Genomic DNA, 23,186 nt, shown 5'->3' on the forward strand with positions numbered 1-23,186 from the left:
CTGAAGGTCTCACAGAAGTCCAAGAGTACCATCAGGGTCATACATCTCCTGTTGGTATACCAGAGTAAATAAACTGGCAGTACAAGTAAGGAAGTTTCAACATCATGACCTGCTCTGTATCCAGACTGTAAAAGTTCTAATATTCAGTCCCATTCAAGAATATCTGGAGCAGTCTAGATACCACTGCCCAAGAGTTTCAAGACTGGAAACTGGTCCACATTTATTCAAGTCAAAGACATCTAGATATGCTTTCTTCAAAAAAGTCTAACTGTGTCCTCTTTCAGGGCCATGGGTGCAACAGCTCCTTTTAATGAGCATAATCTGCACCATCGATTGTGACAGACTTAATGTGGCCGATTTCACTAGCCACGAAGTGTGTGAATGAAAAGGGCAAGTAATAGGTCTCAAATTTCCAAGTATCCTGTCCACATTTTCAAGCTGAATTAATTGAAATACATCTATATGATCCTGAACAAGCAGAGATGTCAGGAACATTCAATGTAACCATCATTAAGAGAGAGTTAGGTCAGACTGGATGTAAATGATTTAATCAACAAAGTGCTTAGCAAATATTTCACTATATGCTTATGGGAGCCAAGAAGCACTGTGCAGATGCAATGGTGCCAGAGAAGCAACAGAAAATAAGGACGTATTTCATCATCGCTTAACAAAAATAAAATAAGTATAATTTCATTCTACTCAGACTCTAAGAAGATCTTCTTACATGAAGCTTTTATAAATCTTTCCTATGCATTTGACTCCGCATCTAGAATCCAACTATGGGATAAACTGAAGCAGAACACGATAGGAGATTCTTGTGGTTAATTCAAAATCTTTATACTGATTTCTCAGCCCAAGTGCGGTGTAATAGTGAGGGTCATGTAACTGCTGCTTTTCCCATTGTCCAGGGGGTTGTATCTGTCCGATTTGCCAGCCTTTTTTCATAAGGCTACCTGGCTCTAGCTTTTTGAACAGAAGTTATCACTTGTAAATCTGAAGGTGAAGGACCTTTTCTCTTGTTCTGTAGATCAATGTAAAAAACATGCGTTCTCTCAAAATGAGAGTCTGGCACTTTACTTTTAAGTGTTGGGTAGGTTGGTGCTAAATACAAGTTCCAACTTCTATGTGCAATGTCTTGGGAGTTATAATTATAGTCGCCGAGGAAACAAATGGTAGATAAAAGGGCTAATCAGGTTGGATTCTCGATAGATACTATAAAACAACATGGGGAAAGGAGGGCAGTTACTCAGATTTTTAAAAATCTTGATTTCAATAGATCACAATAGTGTGCACAATAGAGCACGAAAAGTTTGCTCCACCCTTTTTTGGGGTACTTTCCCAAAAAGTATGCCGGAGTACTTAAATATGCAAACCTTTCCCAAATATAGGAGAGACTGTATGATGGCCCGATTGAATGCTCTGCCATCACCTGAGTTGAAGGGCAGATCTAGATTTGAGTTAAAGTTCCATTTTCCAATAGGATTTGCCCTTGTGCATCTGGCAGTATAGGTAAAATATGGTACCGTATTTTTTGCTCCATAGGACGCACCGCTCCATAAGACGCACCTAGTTTTTAGAGGAGGAAAACAAGAAAAAATCTTGTTTTCCTCCTCTAAAAACTTGTCTTATGGAGCGAATGCTGGCTGGGTGCGTGCGTGTCGGGACGGCGCGAGCCGGCGTTTCCCTTCCCGATGGCCAGCTGGGAGGCGGGCGGGGCACAGAGCCGGCTGGGCGCGTGCCTTGGGAAAGCCGGGGAAAGCCGGCTCGCGCTGGAACGACGCAAGCCGGCTTTATGCGCCCTGCCTGCCTCCCAGCTGGGAGCCGGGCGGGGTGCACAGAGCTGGCTGGGCACGCTGGAACGACGCGAGCCGGCTTTCCCCGCCCCGATGGCCAGCTGGGAGGCAGGCAGGGTGCACAGAGCCGGCTGGGCGCGCTGGAAAGGAGGGGAACAGAGCTGGCTCGCGTCATTCCAGCTCGCCCAGCCGGCTCTGTGCGTACATTCGCCCCATAAGACGCACAGACATTTCCCCTCACTTCTGAGGAGGAAAAAAGTGCGTCTTATGGAGCGAAAAATACGGTAAGTCACTTGCTTTTTCATTGTCCATTATTTGAGTTTGATAGACAGAGGCTGGTTGAGTCATTTGATAATGGAAAGAAGGAACTATTCCTGACATTTTTAAAATAACAAATAAATCAGAGATCGCAAAGACTGCAAGATATAGATATAGATATAGATATAGATATAGATATAGATATAGATATAGATATAGATATTGGCTTCCTAATTTATAGGATAAAGGAAATATATTAAATATTAAACCATTGTGTTTCAGTGTGTTCGTGCTTAAGACCTAATGATCATTTGAGCAGAATCATTACAGTAAAGTAAAAAACATGTGGCCAAATTGATCTATGCTAGAGATAAGAATTACACTCATTTTGATGCACGGAGGACATGTTCTCTGCTTGCCCTAGGCCTTTTATCTAAGGGTAATCTTCCTCCCTATTTGGATTCTCTGGTTAGTAGAACCTTTATGCACTCAAGATTTAATTGCCCTTTTTCAATGGTTTTGCTGGGCCATCTGCTAAGGATCCCTTTTTCATACTGACTACGTCCCTGCCCTCTTGGACTACTTGGTACATATCCTTTTGTAATGCCCTTATGTGTCCCAACTGAGGCTAAAATGGATTATGCCACGTTTTAATAAATTGTCCACGTTTTCTCAAGCAACTGTAGAGCAAAAGGTTCAGTTCCTCTTAGAGAACTCTGACCCTCAATGTACTTATTTTGCTGCTCATTTTTTAGAGGCTGCAGAGAAGAGACGAAGGGAGGTGTTTTTAGATACGGGTCTTATTTAAGTTTTATTGTTCATTACCTCGGTCTAAAAACAGGGAGAATAAAAGAAAGGATATGTAGTGTTTAGAAGTATACTAAACAAATTATGGTTTTATAAAAATCTATTGGTTTTTGAAAATCAATTGATGTAAGAGATACTCATCACAACCCTATTTGATGTCTTCCTTTATTCTAATTTTTCGAGATTGTGAAGCAATTAACTGCTCTGATCAAGAGCTTCTGCAGTTAAACTATGTTCAAGATGCAATGCCCCAGTTTTAGTTAACTGAATCATTAAGATCCCTTAAATCTTATTAACTGCTGAGTTCATAGAATCATTGAGTTGGAAGGGACCACCAGGGTCATCTAGTCCAACCCCTTGCACAGTGAAGGAAATTCACATCTACCTCCCCCCCAAACCCTCAGTGACCCCTACTACATGCCCAGAAGATGGCCAAGATGCCTTCCCTCTCATCATCTGCCTACGGTTATAGAATCAGCATTGCTGACAGATGGCCATCTAACCTCTGCTTAAAAACCTCCAGGGGAGCTTACCACCTCCCAAGGATGCCTGTTCCACTGAGGAACTGCTCTAACTGTTAGAAAATTCTTCCTAATGTCTAGACGGAAACTCTTTTGATTTAATTTCAACCAGTTGTTTCTGGTATGACCTTCTGGGGCAACAGAAAACTCTGCACCATCCTCTAAATGACAGCCCTTCAAGTACTTGAAGATGGTTATCATATCCCTTCTCAGTCTTCTCCTCTTCAGGCTAAACATACTCAGTTCCTTCAGCCTTTCCTCATAGGACTTGCTCTCCAGACCCCTCACCATCTTTGTTGCCCTCCTCTGGACACGTTCCAGCTTGTCTACATCTTTCTTAAATTGCAGTGCCCAAAACTGAACACAGTACTCTAGGTGAGGTCTAACCAGAGCAGAGTAAAGCGATACCAGCACTTCGAGTGATCTGGACACTATACTTCTGTTGATACAGCTCAAGATTGCATTTACCTTTTTATCTACCGCATCACACTGCTGACTCATGTTCAGTGTTTGGTCTACTAAGACCCCAAGATCCTTTTCACACACACTACTGCTCAGACAAGTCTCCCCCAGCCTATAATTATGCATTTGATTTTTCCTACCTAAATGCACAACTTTACATTTATCTTTGTTGAAATGCATTTTATTAGTTATAGCCCAATTCTGCAGCCTGTCAAGATCATCCTGTATCTTGGCTGTGTCTTCTACTTCTATTTGCTACCCCTCCCAATTTAGTATAATTTGCAAATTTAACAAGCAACCCCTCTATTCCTTCATCCAAATCATTTATAAAGATGTTGAACAACACAGGGCCCAGGACAGATCCCTGAGGAACTCCACTAGTCACTTCTCTCCAAGTGGATGAGGATCCATTAACAAGCACTCTTGTTACAGTAATAGGATCTAAACCACATTTTCCCAATTTGTCAGCTAGAATACTATGTGGAACCTTATCAAAAGCCTTACTGAAATCAAGATAAACTATGTCTACAGCATTCCCCTGATCCAGCAAGGTAGTAATTTTCTCAAAAAAGGAGATAAGATTACCCTGACATTACTTGTTCTTGAGAAACCCGTGCTGGCTCTTAGTGATCAGATCCATCCTTTCTAAATGCTCAAGGACTGAATTTTTGATGATTTGTTCAAAAACTTTTCCCAGTATAGAAGTCAAGCTGATGGGTCGGTAGTTACCTGGATCCTCCTTTCTCATATTTTTCATATTTACAGTTTTCATATTTACAGTAATTAAGTTGTTTAAAAAAACTTTTCTGACTTATTTTCCCCTTCTTGAGCAACATGTTCCCATCAGCAACATGTTAGGTCAGAGTAAATTTAAAGCCCTGCCTTCTCCCTGAGCTTGAAAAATATCTTTAAAAAATCCCATTGCAAGTGCCAAAAAACTTGTAATTATAATTATAAGAGTAATTATTTGTAATTATACATTTATTTGTAATTTGTAATTATAATTATAAGAGTAATTATAATTATGAGACACAACTGCAATGTTGCTGAGATTTTAACAACAAAACATACAGTATAGCCATTAAAATGAGCCTGGGGTATAGGTTAAAGACTTCTCTGCGATTTGTAAAATCTTAAGCGTACTTTTTAAGAATAGGCACTTCTCACATAAGAGAGGTTTTCTGTCTCATGCCTTAATTGCAGCAACCTGGTATGTCGCCTAATGCATAATGCATTCCCTAGGGTACACAATATAGATAATGAAATATGAAGCAAAGTATGAAGCATAGATTTTATGACATACTGACAGTAATGGAATTCGGGCTGGGGAGGGCGTGGTAAAAGTGTAATAAAATTAATAGATCAGTTAGATTAAGAAAAGATTAGGAAAATTGTTCTTGCAGATTCTTATCCAGGCTGGGGCAAAGCTCCTATCTTGTACCCTTTTTCTTGAAGGGTATGTGAGCTAAACATTGGCCTTTTATGCAGGGACGTTTCTCCATGGTCACCCCCGCTGACTGTTTCAAGGCTTCCTTTTGATTATGCATGCCTTTTCCACCCATCAGAGGTTGCCCTGCTCTCCCCACGCATTTTGCCCACGTTTGCCAGATGCAGTTTTAGCCAGAATCTGGAAAATGTGGGCAAAACGCATGGGGACAGTGAGGTGACCTCTGACGAGTGGAAAAGGCGTGCATAATCAAAAGGAAGCCCCGAAGCAGTCGTTGGGTATGACCGAGGGGAAACGTCCCTGCATAAAAGGCCATTGTGCTATTCTGCATTATACTAAGATGATGTCACTTCAATTTTTGTTTTCAGTGAAGTAATCCAAAACACTTTCCATAAAGATACCAACATTCTATGCATTGCAGCAACTATGTAATACTTTATTACAGTGATTGGTTTAGTGAGCCACAGCCTCATTTTCGCTAAGGTGTTTGCCAACATTGCTCTGCTACAGGCTCTAAAAATTTCTAGTATCTGTATAATAAAACATACAGAAATCAACAGAGTTGTCCTCATTGGATAGATCAATTTCCATCCTCGGCTGGAGTGTTATGTACAAGATCAAGTCCTTGAACTGAGAGCCATAAGGAGAAAGAAAATCTCAGCAGCAAACCAATTTCTCTGTGTCTTAGGAAATGTCCTACATAAATTGCAGCAATAACAACCATTATATAATAAAACTATCCATGCAAGCAAGGAACGAAAAGTAACCGGGATGACAAAGTCTATGAAAGATTTCTGTGTTGCAGTAAAGTAATCTGTGAGTATCCTGTATTTCATAGAGAGCATGAATCTACTGGTTTAGAAGCTGGAAGCCTGAGCCACACATCAGAGTACTGGGTTTTATATTTTTAATTTCCATGGGTGAGATGTATAAAGTAATTTATACAGCAAATATTGTATCTCTATATAATTGATAAACAAAAATTGTTACAGAAAAAGTTATATATTTTTTCATTTCAAATAAATAGTGATCGGAAGAAGATTCGAAACAGTGGTCCAAGATGCTATCCATTTGCAAGATCTGAGCAAGGCTGTTAGTGATAGGACATCTTAACACACACAGAGTTGCTGTACTTAAAATGAAAATGCTCCCAAGATTCTATTTCCTTTTTTCTGCTATTCTATTAATGATCATACAGCAAAGGCTGAGAGAAATCCTGAGAATGTTTAACAAATTTATTTGAAGTCAAAAATGCCCAAGAATATCTTGCAGACTCTGTAACAAAAAGGCAGGCTGTCAGCTCCCAAAATATTTAATTATTATTATGACTCCATATTAAAGATTATCCTGGAGTGGTTCAGGAAAGATGAAAATTGAAAGTATGGGATGTCACATGTTCTAGGATTGGTACATCTTTAGTGTCATGAATATGGTTAAGTAAGCAAGATCAAAAAAGAAACTGAGGTGATGCAATAGCAATGGAATTGTCAGATTTGGGACCATTGGCATAATAATTTTGTAAGTTTTTTGGTACTGACTCTAGCTTTAGATAATAAAGTTTTTGCTATTTTGGAACAGGGTGGGCCCTCCTATACAGAAGGGCCGACCTCTTGCAGCATGTGAGGCAGTCTTTTATACCCTGTTACAAACAACTGCTCTGTGGGGCTATTGTGCATCAGAATGATTGTGCAACATGTACATGTTGCGAGTGCCTTTTTTATATGCAGACTTTCTCTACCACTTAAGGAAGAACCATGTGGAGGAGTGGGGAATCAAACCCAGTTCTCCAGATCAGAGTCCACTGCTCCAGAGTCCAAACCACCGTTCTTAACCACTACACCACGCTGGCTTTCCCAGCGTGTGGTAAGATGGGCTTATCAGAACTTCAGAAATTGTATGTTCTCATTATGCATGTCTTTAGGGTCCTTGTTCTCCTAACAAACAACTGACTTCAGGGGGGTGATAAGCCTGCCCTCCCTACTGTCTCCCAGCCAATGTTATAGATACACTGTTTCTGAGATAGGCAGACAGGCATTTGATTCTTAGGAAGACATAGAGGATCTAAAATGGCTTTGCTTTGTACAATAGGGAAAAGTCTAGAAAATGCAGGGGAAAGCTCAGAAAAATGCAGGGTTGGTTTTCATTTCCAACATAGTTGCAGTTGTCAGGAAAGTTCAGCGATACATTTAAAACAGGAAATGTCAGCTAAAGTATGGACGAGTATCTGAAAAATGCCTACAGGTAATTTACAGATGGTATTATACATCTAACAGGTTAATAAAAATGTCTATAAACATTACAGATATATGCTGGAGATGTGTAAAACATATTGGCTCTTATCTATACACCTGGAAGGAATCGGCATATAAAAACCAACTCCCCTTCTTAAATGTATGTGCCTCAGCCAGGCTTCTCCTGTGACTATATGGTGACCTATACTGCTGATCTGTTCTTTAACCTTTAAATAAATGAATCTTCTTTGTTATTTACGTAAACTTCTGCCTCAGCGATCTCCATGTTCATCTTGCTCACCACAAAACTTACCTCAGCGAACCCAAAACCTTTACACTTGCTGCCCAAAGAATATCTTGTAACCGAGGGGAATGTTTGCAATTCAAACAAACCTGGTTCCCCAAAATCATAAGAGGATGCTTGGGTCCCCTTAGTAGGAAAAAAAAAACCTGTCACACTATGAATATTAATTTTGATTGATTTAGAAGGGCATAACTCTGCTTAGGATGGCACTATAAGTGAAGAAAGTAGCAGATAGTTCTCCCTTCTTCCAATCATCTGAAAGTAGGTGCAGTGGGTGCTATTGGCCATTGTTTCCATGCTCAACTGCTCAAGTAAGTGGAGATCACTAGTACAAGGATCCACCTGAAGGAGATGAGCAAGTGACAGCTTGCCACATGCCCAAAATTTTGCCTCAACCACAGAACAAAGGAGCAGTTGGGACTGTTTGTTCACCTCCCCCTTGCCTTGGGCCATAAACTGTCCATAGCAATGCTCACTACAGCAGGCAGATGGACAGGTGGACTACAGTGAATGGTTGAAAATGCAGCCACTGTGCCTGCTTTCTGCTAGCTGGGATAGAAGGGTCACTGGGTATGTGGAGGAAGGGGGCCTTCAGATGACAGGAGGGAACAGCAGCCAGTATTGTGTCATGCACAGGTGGTCCTGGTTCTGTTGGCCCTGTTTTTTTATTCCAGAAGATTTTTTTCCATTTTAATAAACTAATAATGGCTTGATAATAAACTGCTTGTTACTAGTAAGTGTTTTTTTATATTCAATTTAAATATTTCTTAAGTTTTCAGTTTTAAATCTGCTGACAACAAAGTTCCTCATCTTAAACAATTCGGTTGCATCCAGTGACTCTGTTCTGCTGATGTCTGAGCTGGATTTCCAGTTCAAAGCACTTTATTGTAGCAGAAAGCTCATTGTTGGATACAGCCCAATGAAACTAGAAAAGGCTTTTGTTGTTCGTTGTCTTATACAGCTCATACACTTACTACTTACTACATCTTTCTAATTATTTTTTATATTTTATTATAAAAGGTTTTTTGTTCTTTTATAATTGCGGTACAAATTCACAAACTGTAGATAGACACTAGGTAAAACATGGTTTATATGCAAACTCATAATTAGTTTACATTTCTTGTTGTTGAAAATTACCCCTAGAGTATCTTTATCCCCCTTTCCCATATTTCTCCTTTTAGCAATACATGTTAAATACCCTATTTCTCCTTTTAACAATACATGTTAAAAGTTACATCTTTTAACACATATTACATTACAAGCTGATTGAGGCCAGTCAGACATGTAATAGGCCACCTGAGCAAATCTAAAAAAATCTGCAAAAGGAGCCACCCAGGGTTTAACTATGTTTCTGAAAACCTGGAGTAATCCCTGGGTTTGTAGGAAAATATAAAAAGTTTTGGATGGCTTAACCTCCCCCGCACCCAAAAAAAAAAAAAAAAAAAAAAGCCTGGTAGAAATCTTAGCTATACACCTACTAGTTCAGGGGTGTCAAACTCATTTGTTAGGAGGGCCAGATATGACATAAATGTCACTTGGTTGGGCCGGGTCAAGACTCACCAGCCCAGATCGGGAGGGAGGAGGGGCTGCCTTGGCTGCCTCACGGGCCAGATAAGAGCTGTCAAGGGGCTGGATCCGGCCCGTGGGCCATATGTTTGACACCCCTGTATTAGTTTGCCTTAAACAAACTACTATCATCTTAGCCAGAGTCCTCCACCTGCGATAAAGTAACACTACTACTGCTCATCTTACAGGACTGTTGTGAAATACTTGTGAAGAGTTGTGAATACATGGGAAAGTGATTAATAATTCTGCCAGACTGGTTGTATTTAAGATGATATAAAATAATGTACTTTTATTTATTTATAATCAGGTTGTTATTTAGCAATACTAAGCATGTTTATATTAGAAAATATTTCAGGTCTGTAGAGAAAATTTGTGTTATTGGACAGAACAAAGGTAGGTAGCTGATCACTTACCTGAGTTTTTGGTTATACTGTTTTACTTTTTCTAGTGAAGCTGCATTAATTTGGGCTTGAAATTCTTCTACTGACACATTGTCTCTGTAATAATAGCCTTCCATGCTTTCTAGTGCTACAAGAAAATGAAACAATCCTTATATAATATTCACTTATTATCTTTCAATTATTTTAAAATTTAGTTCATAATTTAGTGCAATTCCCATGTTGACTTTTGCTGTACATTCATGTTGTGGTGTGGCTACAGTGATGTCATGAAGAGCTCCCATACTTCAGAATTTACCCCTACAGGCACAGGAACAGAATGAGTTGCAACACTGAGTCACCAGTGGAAGACGGTAAATCTCTAAAGTGTCACAAGCAACTACTGCCTTGGATCCTATATATTCTTTATACTTTCCTCCTCACCCATTGTGGAGGCCAGCAGCAGACTTCCCATTATGGCTACTGGGACTCTTCCCCATGGACCAATGACCTGTCCCTGTGTGCCAGCCCAGCCCAGTGACAGAAGAGCAGCACATGGTGATGAGTGGAACGCATGTGGCCTACTGGGGAGACAGGCTATTTCTCCTTCCTTTGGGTAGGCAAGGCCAGACAGGGCTCAGGGGAAGAACAGGCAGGCAGCCTCCCTCTTTGGGGGGTGGGGGTTGGCCTGGGCTAGGGATAGGGCCCTTTTCCAAGGCCATTTTTTCTTCCCAGCTCAGTCCTGCAGGAGGCATGCTATGCAGTATATTCTTCTCATGCTAGACACTGCTCAGCTTCTTCGAAGACAATGGACTTGTAAGAGCAGAAGTATCTAGTGCCACAGAAATGCACACTCCACACTGGAAGACCAGCACCACAATGGATTAAGAGTAAACAAGATATAGGATCCAAGCCAATGTATTTACCATCTTATTATTCTATTCATATCTCATTGTTTACAAACTTTATTGTAAGCCACTTCAACCTTGACTCTAGAAGAAACAGCTATTAATCAGCAGCTTTATATCCCCTACTGTAGAAAACAGAAAACCAATCTGTATCAATTGTTAGGCCGTTACTATTCATTTAAGATTTTATGCAAATCTGAAGCTGAAACAAATTAGATATTGTTTGACCTAATCACAGTCTTACATTTAAATGAGAATTTGGTGGCTGATATGATGAAGCACATTAATAAAAGATTTTGCAATTAAGAACATTGCCAATTTAATAATAAATATACATTTTAAGAGTTTACAAAATAATTAGACAATATACCCAATATGCAAGTTTTTGATGAATATTTGTGGTACTAAATGCATGATGAATAGTAATTCTGCTGGAAGTTCTTTAAAATGACCAGTTTATAAATAATTCATTAAAAAAAAACCTTGACTTTCCAAAGTCCATCGCTTTTGTTCTGTATAAGACATAGGAAAGAAGGTTGGTCAAATTACATGCCCAGCTCCTTACATTAGATTCATAACTGCTGGACAGAACTGTTTGGTATACTAAGCTCTATGTTAAAAGATAATAGTGCAGAATCATATCAGTAAGGAACACATGCCTATATAATTGGAAAGGGTCATTATAAAGATCCTTTGATATTTATATTTAAACTTGTTAGAAAATCATTACACATTAATGGCCCAATACAACTGTATTGGTAACCAATTAGTTATGCATAATAACTAGTGTCCCTTGATGGAGTTGTGCATTCTCGTGCACTGAAAGTTGCATCCAGCCAGGTCCTTGCAGCAATCAGCCTAGAATCCAATAATTACACACTCATTAAAAGGCACAGCCCCACTGTCAGTACACCTTTAGGTGGGGCAGCTGCTGGGACCCAGATGTTTTTGTGCCAATGCCCCATCTGCACATTGCCCCGATGCCAGCACATACACTGTTCTCCCATCTGCTTGTGATTATTCCATCACCCATTGCACATTCTTTGATACAGGAATATGTTTGAAATTTTTGTTTGGGATAATGGCCCCCTGATGTAGACTCTGGCCATTTATGCATGGGGGTGGGGGGGTTGCCTTGGATTTTCTGCTCTCTAGATCAGTGATTCCCAACCTTTTTTTGACCAGGGACCACTAGGACTTTTTTGTTCGGTGCAGGGACCCCAAGGTTCAAAATAAAAATTCTGAGAATTTGAAAATAAACTTTAATCATAACTGTTAGTTAAACACTAAACTTAGAATAATATTTGAATATATATTTTTATAATAGAGAACTTTTAATTGAAAATATTAATTTATTATGGGTTTATAACTTTGTTTCGCGGACCTTAATTTAGTTCGCGCGGACCCCTGGGGGTCCATGGACCCCTGGTTGGGAACCAGTGCTCTAGATGCATATTTTCCCCACCTGAATTCTCAAAACTCAAAAATAAGCCCCCATACAGAGTACTGAGGATTTGGACAGGAAAAATGTGCACCTAGAGTGCGGCAGTTCCAAGGTAAAACCTCTCGTGCATAAATGACCACTGCCAAAGGCATTTGTTCTTCTGTTTTATTGTGATATAAAAAGTGTTTTGCATATCATATGTACTTCATTATACTGTTGTTTGTTCATTAAAATTTAACTCATTGCATTTTAAAGAGCAGACGTGACCATTTTTCCTCAACATTTTGGGGACTTTTTTTGTTTTGCAGTCTGTACAAATGACATTTAAATTTTCAAAGGAGTTTATGAATGGACTGAAGTGAACATTTCCATGAATTTATTAAAATTTACACAAGGTTGTTCTTAAACAAAATGTTAAAATAAATACATACCATTAGTACATACTAAAATCAGCTCTCTTTTTTTACAGAATGACTTACATGGTCAAGAATAGCAACATGGTCAAAGTGATGCTTTATTCTTCCTAAATATCAATTTGCCAAATAAGAAAAAAATGTGTTTTACCTTGAGCAAACAGAACTGGGTAAATTTTAAAACCTCCACCATTCTTCAGCCTTTGAGGAAGTTGTTCAAAATTGTAATTATCGAGATAAAAGTAAACTTTCAAGGCTTGCCGACTTCCCTCTGCTTGATATAGGATTGGCATATCTAAATATAGTTATAATACAATTTTACTAAAGGCCAGAGCTCAATCAGTATTTCTCACTGCAACCCCCCTCCCAATACACGTTAATATTTTACCAAGTAGAGAAGAGTACTAGAGTAGTAGTAGAATAGTAGTGAACAGAAGCAATTAGAAAAAGAGAAGATATGACATTATTCTACTATTTCTTATTTAATTCCTGTGATACCACAGCGAATGTAATTCAGGCTGTATTTCCATGCTGCATGTGCCTGAAGATGGCACAGAAAATATATTTTACCTTGGGCAAACAAAGTGGGTAAATTTTAAAACTTACACCATTCGTAGCCTGTGCTCTCCTCTCAAAGAACATATATTATGAGTAATGTGAAAAACCTACTGCAAGTGCAATCTCCTAGGACTTGTGGCTACAATCCTAAATTGTGGCTACAATCCTAAATCTTACATCTGGTTTAGACCTTAAAAATAAAAGCATATTTACTACAAACCATGAGTTATATAATTTCTGGTAGATTCATATGCAGTTGACACAGCCCAAACAGGAAATAATTTAGTATTTAGCTATGTCGCATTTATACTTTACCATATTTTGAAGTAACAACGGAAAGCATAAACATATTTAGCATGAACCATACTCACTTGCAACTACAGGCTCTCGTTCAGATAGTTTAAAATAAAATGTAACTTTCTCTAGGTCAAACAGTGCAACCAATGTGTCTTCTAGCATAGATTGTTCATCAGTCTGGAAGAAAAAAAAGTATCCTGAGCCGAGTAATCTCTCTAAATTGATGCATATGGTTATTAACATTAACTGCAGATAGTCACTTCCAGTTTCACTGAAGAAGTAGTTAACCCAATTAAATCTCATGAGTAGCTGAAGATGGATCTATCTCTATTGAGTTTCCTCTCCATCTTCTGCTGTCAAAAGATGATTATTAACAATGATGAAATATGTTCCACGTAGTAAGTTAATTTACAGTTTGCTATTTTGGCTGTGGCATTTAATCTCGTGGAACTGTAACTGTTGCTCATGCAAGTGAGTTATCTTAGAAATTCTGTACAACAAAGTGAGCTTCCATTTTTGAGTGGGTTTTGTGCATTAATATTTAGAACTTGGAAAATGTATTTCTGTGTATTATTAAGGATTACAAAAATGAATTACAATATTCTCAATTCACTTGACTGAATGCTCACTACAAAAGCATTCATCTAGAATTCTGTTTGCCCAGAATGTAAAAAGCCTATAGAAGCTACAGCAGAAAACAAAGTAATTTATGCCATGTTATATTTTCCTATGTGTGTGTTTACTTGTTCAAGGAACTAAAAAATAAAGTTGTGCTTCTGTGATGGCATAGTTGTCCATTTGACCTTTTGTGTGGTTTACTTCAGCTGGGACAGGCTGAGAACTAGTAAGAGGTTACAATGCACAGAACCTAAGGGGCAGGGAGTCTAAAATCAATGAGACCAAAGAAAGGGTGTAGAGCAGGTAAGAAAGGGGGCAAACTACATGCAGATATGTGGAACATTACTTCAGTGCCTGTTTATATAAATCAAAGCTGCTTCAGGAATTTACAATGAACAAATATGGACCCATGAGACTCATGGGGGGATCCCATCTCCCACTTAACTAACCTCTTAGCTCCTTGTCCCTCCCCCAAGTGCCGTAGTCCTGGCCGACCAGAGCAACTCCCTCCCCCCATATTGCTGAGGCTCCTAGCCTCTGCTTCCTGCCCCCCCCCACAATCCCCACTGCCAGGCCTGGTGCTGCTCTTGGCCTTCACCGCTTAGCCTCCTATCCCCATACCTCCAGTGCTGTTGCCTTGGTCTTGCTGGTTAGAAGCCAACAGGAAAGTTTAGGTAGGCAGCTGAGACAACTGTGCTGTAGGTGGGCAGGTGAGTGAGGAAGCTCCTCCTCACCCACCCACTTCCATAGCTGCTGCCTGAGCCACCCTCCCTGAAGTTTCCTGTCAGCTTCTAACTGGACAGACCAAGATACTGGCAGTACTTGAGACATGGGAGGGGGGGCAAGAAGGATTCTTGTCACCCAGCCACCCATCTACACACTGCTGCTCCCAGTTCCCCTCACCCATTTCAGCAGTGGTACACTTTGGGGGTTTTAAACTCCCCACATTTTCTTAAAGGTTTAAGATTTTTCTGCAAACCTGGGGGGTTCTCCCATTTAGAGAAAAATCTCTGTTCATTCAATGTGGGCCCAATCCATGGATATTAGTTTCCACAGACAGGCCCACATTTGACTATTAGAATATAAGATAAGTGGCTAAGGAAGGAAGCAGAAGATTAATGCATCAGCCATATCGCCATTTTAAATTACCCCATCAATCAACTTTGCCCATTTTAATGCATAATGTATATACCAGGAACTGAGGCAGAAGGACTAGGGCTGTCGATTCGGTTCCATCCGAACTGAAAAACAGCCGAATTTCCCCCGATTCGGAGGTTTCTAGTTCGGATAGAACCGAAGTAAAAAAAGGCGGGAAAATGACGAGCCAAACTCAGCGAGTTCAGGCGGACACCGGATAAATTCCTACAAATTCGGTGACGCCGAATCAGCATTCTCCCGCGGCCAATAGGTGGCCAAGCTGGGTCTTCTTCTGGCCAATCAGTTGTGGGTGAGTGCATGAGCCCGGCCACTGCGCGGCCCGGGGAGAGAAAGAGAGAGTGTCTGTGTGAGAGAGAAAGAGATCCTGGGGGGGTGCATGTGCGTGGTCCCGGGTTGCTGCACAGCCCGGGGGGGGAAGACTGTGTCTGTGTGTGTGAGAGATCCCCGTGGGGGGGGTGCATGTGCATGGTCCCGGGTTGCTGTGCAGCCCGGGGGGGGGAGAGAGAGGCCATTTATGCATGGGAGGTTTTGCTTTGGATTTACCACTCTCTAGATGCACATTTTCCCCATCCAGATTCTCAAAACTCAACAATAAGCTCCCATGCAGAGTTTTGAGAATCTGGACGGGGAAAATGTGCATCTAGAGAGCGGCAAATCCAAGTCAAAACCTCCCGTGCATAAATGGCCAAAGAGTCTGTGTGTGTGAGTCTGTATTCCTTCCACTGCTGCGGCTCCTGTGCTGATCCTGTGCTGATCGTGAGAGATCCTGAGCTGAGCTGACCTGCTGCTGCTTGCTGGAATTAGATTGGATTACTCCTCCTGACCCCTGCTTCTGCTGGAAGAGAAGACATCCACAGTTTGACCCATTTTGGGGCTTTTCTCTATAACCTTTTTCCTCTGTGTGTGTATGTGGGGGGAGATTCTGTGTGGGGGGGAAGCCAAAGTGGGGGCTGTTCTGCTGGGGGGGGGTGATTGCCTCTGCACTAGTGTGTTTTTTGCTGTTTTCACTGGTTGCCACCTTCGCCTGGAGGTCAGTGTGGGTCGGTGAGTCTCTCTCTCTCTCTCTCTGGCTGCCCCGTTGTTCTCGTTTGGAATTTGCATCTTCTTGTCACAAGGGGGGGCTGTTCTGCTTGGGAGGGTTGATTGCCTCTGCGCTAGTGTGTTTTTTGCTGTTTCACTGGTTGCCACCTTCGCCTTGTAGTGCCCAGTTATAAGGGCTGGTATAAAACACTATGTACTCATATGCACACACAAAGATATGTTTGGGAACGTTGGAATCCACAACTATAAGTTGCCAACAGCTTATACTTGCTTACCTGGTACTGCCTCACACCAGTAAAGAGAAAGCTATCTCTGAATTACCTCTATCCTTAGGAATGTGTTTTCTACTTCCTAACTCACGAGATCAAGCATTCGCTCAGTGAACGCCTTTGGGTAATATCTACAGGCTATGCTAATTAACGTGGAGTAGACACCTAACATGTATTGGTGCTTTTGTGTATCAATCTGCTTGTCAGCAGCTATGGGCCTGCCCCATTCGAATGCATAAATGATACTGCGTTTCCTTTGTTCGTTGGTGAGTAACTCTGCATCTTCTCTGTGGTTATTTCAACCCAGGTCTGTGTTTAGCTAAATAAAGAACTGTTGCTTTTAACTTAACCTCCTCCTTATTGTCTATCATTGGACTCTATAAGACAACCAGGCACTTCAGCCTGGAGGTCAGTGTGGGTCGGTGAGCCTCTCTCTCTGGCTGCCCCGTTGTTCTGCTTCGTTTAAAATTTGTGTCTTCTTGTCATGGGGGGGCTGTTCTGCTTGGGGGGGTTGATTGCCTCTGCGAGAGTGTTTTTTTTTTTGCTGTTTTCACTGGTTGCCACCTTTGCCTGGAGGTCAGTGTGGGTTGGTGAGTCTCGCTCTCTCTGGTTCTCCTTCATTTGGAATTTGTGTCTTCTTGTCACAAGGGGGGGTTGTTCTGTTTGGGGGGGTTGATTGTGGGCCATGTCCATTGAATCCAAGCTTTTGCCTTCTTTTGCGCAATGGGGGGGAGGGAATGGCGTGTAGCAGGCGTGCATGTGTGTATGCGCCAGTGGTGTTGTGTGCCATACAATGCAGCATCCTGCTTATTCTCCCCCTCCCCAGCCCCCCGCGGGTGTCCCTGCTCAGGATTTCTCCTTTCCCCTGACAGTGACAGCTCAGCCCCGTTGTCTCCTCCATCAACCCCCCGCCCCAGTCTTCGTTGTTTTTGGGTGTCCCTGGGGCTGAGGAAGCGGTGACAGGAGGAAGCAAAATGAAGAGGAAAGGGCGGGCAGTCCTGATCCTCTGGCCAGCTTACTCGGAAGTAAGAGCTGTGGTGGGGCTTTGCTCCCAAGGTAAAGTGGAGCGAATTGTAAACAACACCGCCTTTTATCAGTCTGCAACAATGGGAGGTTTTGCCTTGGATTTGCCGCTCTCTAGATGCACATTTTCCCCATCCGAATTTCCAAATCTAAACAATAAGCCCCCCTGCAGAGTTTTGAGAATTCAGATGGGGGAAATGTGCATCTAGAGAGCAGCAAATCCAAAGCAAAACCTCCCATGCATAAATAGCCAATGAGAAACAATGGGAGGTTTTGCCTTGGATTTGCCACTCTCTAGATGCACATTAAGGATTGCCTGCTCCCATTCATTCCAATGGGAGGATGGGGGGACCCCTTCCAGACCCCATAACTCGGGACCCCCTGACCCAATCTTCACAAAACTTGGGGGTTCCTGCAAGTAGGGTCCCTCCAAGCTACCCTGAAAGTTTGGAACCTCTACCTCCACAAAGGCCCCCCCCCCGGACCCGCGGAAAGCAGCGAATGTGCTTTAAATGGCTCTATTCGGCCGAATTTATTTGGGAACGCTGAATTTCATGCCGAATTCCACGAATCCGAATAGGGGGAGTTCGGACTTCGGCATTTCCCGAATAAAAATGGGCTAAATTTTGCCGAATCTGAATTTTACTGAATTTTTTTTCAACAACCCTAAGAAGGACCTCATTAAAGAGAAGACCATGAAGAAACTTCACAGCACTTTGATTAGGAGTGGCTGTATGCTCTATGATTCCAAACATAGTGTCCAGTGATGCCCAACGTGGTGTCTGCCAGTGTATTACCTGGTACCCACTTGCCTTTCCCCCCAGAATATCTTTTCCCCAAATCAAGGAGCCAATCCTGCCTTTTCTCTGCCTCATTGGAACAGGAACTGCTCCAGAAGATATCACCTTCGGATCAGCAGGAAGTACTAATTTTGAAATAGCTGCCCCATCCTATGAGAATTCTTGGCTTTGAAACCTCATAATGTCATGTTATTGCCCCCCGCCCCTGGCAACTATTTTGTAGTGGTGCCGCTGTCTTTTCTCAAAAGTGCCCACAGACTGCTAAAGAAGGAGACAGCAATGGCAGACAGGTTGGTCAAAAAACAAGTTGGCTAAGGACAGTGGGAAATGGTGGGCAGTGATCTGAATAGCAAGATCCTTAAGAGATCCTTAAGAGTAAATCTGGAACTGAAAAAAGAAAGAAAGAATAGAAAAAAGGGAAAACTACACACAGGGCATTGATATAGTTTGGCAGTACAAATCAGCAGGAACACAGTGGACAGACAAGGAGTGTTTGGATAGCTAGGGAGGGTTAAGGCACCAAGGGCGAAGAAGGTTTTACATCTAGAGTCTAGAACCTGACAGGGAAATTTTGCCAGTTATGGCTTTTGCTGTCACTGCAGAATTACAACCTGACAACTCTAAGGAGGCAACTAGGGCCATATGGTGTGCGTATGGGGGTATGTACATATTAATTTGAATTAACCATTCACTTTCTTTTTGGTTCCAACTTCCCAACATTAGCTAAAGTATTATTAATTTCAAGCATAAAACAAAAGGTAAATATATGTCATTTTGCTTATTAGTTCAATTTATCAATATTCTAGACATACAACAGAGTACATACTTAACTTAATAAAGCAAACTGAATTAAATTAGATGTCTGTAGTAAATTACTCCCTTTTTCTCAGCAAAGGATGATTCCAGCAGCTTTTAAGTAAGGACAATAGGAACTTTCCCACATAATTTTATTTATTTATTTATTATTTCAATTTAATACCCCGCTCTCCACGGCCAAGACCGGGCTCAATGAATTAAATAGACAAAACACTGGAATTCTCACCAGGTTAAGTGACAATAGTGACTGGAAGTTAAGAAGGACGCCTGCAATGGATATCTGTTCCAGCCACCTTTTGCTGGCTTCTTGCGTCTCCATTTCACATTCCTTGCTATTGTCAAACATCTGATTTAAGGCAGCCATTAGTTGCCCTGAAAAGGTACAAACTGTGGCCACTAGACTCTGGCAGAAGACCATGTCTCGCCTGAGCTGAATCTCACTATCTGCAAAGGGCACAACAAATGAGAAAAATAAGGAGTAATACATTCATTGTATAGTAAATGAACAGAAATACTGCAAGGGATTAATGAAAAGTACCTGTATATTCAAGGAGTGCTAAAAGGATTCTTGCTTTCACTTCTGGGGAAAAAAGAAGGAAACTTGAAGAAAAAAATCCTCAGCAATGAATTTGAACCAGACCTTTCTTAGTGCATATTTCTATTGATGTTAACCAGTCTTCTAATTCGTACCTATTAAGGTAGAATCCGGCTTGTTATTAATGTATTCAGTTTATAACATTAATAATGAAGTACCAATATATATTATACAGCTGAACAGACCACAACAATCCTAGTAAGCTTTGAAGGTGAGAATTCATTCAACAGGGCTGCCATTTGCTGACTGAACTGTGCAGGCTGTAAGTAATGGAAGCCCTGGATGGTCTTGGTTCCCCCTGCCCAAAGCCACATTTCTTTTAAGCCTTTTTCTTTCTTTCATCTGCACTGATTAGTTCCCACCTCCTCCAGATCCATGCTAGTTTTTGCCCTCAAGTCACAGCTGACTTAAGGTAACCTTAAGGGTTTTCAAGGCAAGAGACATTCAGAGGTGGTTTGCCATTGCCGGTCTCTGTGTAGCAATCTTGGACTTTCTTGGTAGCCTCCAATCCAAATACTAACCAGGGATGACCCTGCTTAGCTTCTGAGATCTGAAGAGAACAGGCTAGTCTGAGCTATCCAGATCAGGGCAAGTCACTTACCAGCTCCAAATTCTTTCCACCAAGACTGTACATTCAATAAATTAATCTTATTTACAAATTAACATTGTTTATTTTCCCTGATCACAATTCTTTTAGAAAAGTATCTTTTGGTTTATATTTCACAAACATCTTTTATGTTTTCTTAAGGAAGCAATGAAGTTGGATCATGTATTTGTGGGATCTTTTGATAATTTCCTTTAATCTTCTTATATTTCACTTGGTTGATTCAGCCGGTAAAAAGATATGGATCTCATATATCCATTCAGTTAACAATTTCATCAAGTGCAAGGAGCCTTCCTCATGCAAGATGCTTGAAAGAGCTTCTAGCATCAGGCTTCTTGCACTGGAGGAAAGCACAACCATTAGCACAGTGGATCCACTGGTATAAAAAGGTAAACGTCCCCTGTGCAAGCACCAGGTCATTCCTGACCCATGGGGTGACATCACATCTCGACGTTTACTAGGCAGACTTTGTTCACGGGGTGGTTTGCCAGTGCCTTCCCCAGTCATCTTCCCTTTACCCCCAGCAAGCTGGGTACTCCTTTTACCGACCTCGGAAGGATGCAAGGCTGAGTCAACCTTGAGCCGGCTACCAGAAACCAATTTCCGTTGGGATCAAACTCAGGTCATAAGCAGAGATTGGACTGCAGTACTGCAGCTTACCACTCATGTTTAATATAATTTGTATTTCAATTTGATTTTTTCCTCTTGTGCCGCGCCCGGCACTTCGGGAGTCAAGGACGGCCTGAGATCCCGGGGAAGGGACTCGCGAGTAGGGAGGGACGAACCGCCGGAGAAAGTAGATGGAAGGGAAGACAGGGGAGGTCAAGACAGAGGAGAAACAGTCAGTGAGATAGGGGGAGAGACAACCGACAGAACCAGGGGAAGACAAGGGGTTAATTGGGTGGAGGGAGGGGAATCAGAAGTAGAGGGGAAGCCAGCAGGTGTGAAGAGACAACACCTGAGACGGGAGAAGGGGGCAACTGATGTTAATTGGTGGGTGGGGCAGATCCTACAAGGAAAAGGGTAAAAGGGAGAGTTAGTTTGCTGGCCGAGGAGGATACGGGTGTAGGAGACGACCACGGTGACTAGGTGGTCTGTCCCCAAGGACACCCCGAGTGTCGGAGAGAGACGAGCGGTCTCTAAACTCGGAAAGTCTGAGGCCGAGCAAAACGAGACGAAGAGGTCTGGACAGAAGCAGGAAACCAGAAAAAGGACGAGCAAGGCGAGCTCAGGACAAGGGTGAGGGTAGGGGAGGAGGCAACGCGGAGCGGACGACACGGACCAGGCAATAGGACAGCAGGTGAGCCCTGACACCTCTTGTACATTTTGTATTATAAAATAAAAAGTCCCATGGGTGATTTAAATATTTTTGTTTATTAAGTGCAGCACAATGCTGTTCTCTGGAATTAAAACAGATTGATAATGGAATATTATATACATTATTGTATACAAAAAATGATGAAAAACACAGACACATATTTTCAAATTAAGTCTCAAGCAAGCTATGGTGATTTAAAATTCCCACAAATACACCTGCCAAAATACTTCTCTATCTCAATACTGCACCAATTCCTTTTTTATACTTTTGAAGTTCAATGGAGAGAAAGTGATGACTTTCATATGGGAACACAGAATTGAGCTATGTTGCTCTTCTAGAATCTACATTAGTTGCAGACTTCGCAAATGTTGCCTCAGAGGTACTACAAAGCAATCTATTATACATTATATATTCAGGATAACATCCCCCTCACTGACCTTCAACAAATTTTCTGATGTTTTGTGCAAGATTTCGAACACTGCTGGGAAGGTTCCAAGGGTCTTGCTTGATATGTAGTCGCAACCTCTTGGGACAGCTGAGTTTAGGTTCCATGTCCTGCTGAAACTCTAGTCGAAAGCATTCGTTGATTTATTGCCACTTATTATTATTGCATGACATCAGTACCCTTTATATTTAAAGGTGAGTCTTCAGCTTTATAACACTGCCTTAATCGGCGGTGGGGTGTGTATTTAAGTCAATAGGGCATAAATTTCATTTTATTTTGTTATTTAAAATATTTATCCAAAGAGTACTTTAGATGCACCCAAGACATTGTGCCAGTAGAATTATGACTGATTTTGTCTTTTATGGGGGTGGGGGGAGAAGTAATCTATATGATATCTTATTTCCTTGGACTCATAAACTGCAGCGATTCACATTTTAAGTATAGTTTACAAGCTTTATCAGTACCACTCAACTGTTGTTGTTGTTGTTGTTTTGAGTACCACTCAACTGTTGATGTAACAGTATCCAACAAGTTACAAAAAAAGAATCTGTTGGATACCTCATAAAAATATAAACAACCTTGCAAATAATTCCAGAAAAGTTACTAGGCCACCCCCCCAAAAAAAAGTTTTAACTGGCCCTCCTGCCCAGATGTACTTATATTAATCATTTTTAGCTCACAAAAGGACATTCTCAATTTAAAATTGACCCTGACTTATTACCTGGAACCAAATTTACTCATCACAGGTGACCAAGTGGGTACCTGTTTATCAGTGTTGCTGTAACCTACACCAGCAAAAATGGGAAGGGGACAGTAGAAGAAAGTAAAAAGAAAGAAGGAAGCCCAGTATGCCGTAAGATTTATTCTAATAATAAGAAATGACCAATGCATTAAAAAAAATAAAACATTCTTCAGAGGCAATACCCTTGCCCGGGAAGAGTTTCTCAAGATCCTTCCTGCATGGAGTGCTACACAAAGCAAGCCAGTGCGAGTAAGACAGTTTCCTTTGTAAAAATATGCATATTCTATAAACTATGTACATACTGTGAATACACATCCCTTTTAATATGTATGCTAATATTTTTGTATTGTAACACCCAAATACTGTGTAAT

At 41.3% G+C, this 23,186-nt stretch overlaps 1 protein-coding gene across 2 annotated transcripts in view; it reads right to left on the reverse strand.

Annotated features, from left to right (window-relative positions):
* PREX2 (phosphatidylinositol-3,4,5-trisphosphate dependent Rac exchange factor 2) overlaps positions 1 to 23,186 on the reverse strand; it is a 147,326-nt gene that overhangs the window by 21,271 nt on the left and 102,869 nt on the right. For both annotated transcript variants that reach the window (XM_056854475.1, XM_056854474.1), the window contains exons 30-35: positions 22,066 to 22,194; positions 19,650 to 19,691; positions 19,338 to 19,555; positions 13,461 to 13,563; positions 12,683 to 12,826; positions 9,803 to 9,917 (exon numbers count right to left, since the gene is read on the reverse strand). In XM_056854475.1, coding sequence (XP_056710453.1) covers positions 9,803 to 9,917; positions 12,683 to 12,826; positions 13,461 to 13,563; positions 19,338 to 19,555; positions 19,650 to 19,691; positions 22,066 to 22,194 — 751 coding nt within the window. The remainder of the gene's footprint in view (positions 1 to 9,802; positions 9,918 to 12,682; positions 12,827 to 13,460; positions 13,564 to 19,337; positions 19,556 to 19,649; positions 19,692 to 22,065; positions 22,195 to 23,186) is intronic.

This window comes from Euleptes europaea, chromosome 8 (assembly GCF_029931775.1).
Source record: "Euleptes europaea isolate rEulEur1 chromosome 8, rEulEur1.hap1, whole genome shotgun sequence".
Lineage (NCBI taxonomy): Eukaryota > Metazoa > Chordata > Lepidosauria > Squamata > Sphaerodactylidae > Euleptes > Euleptes europaea.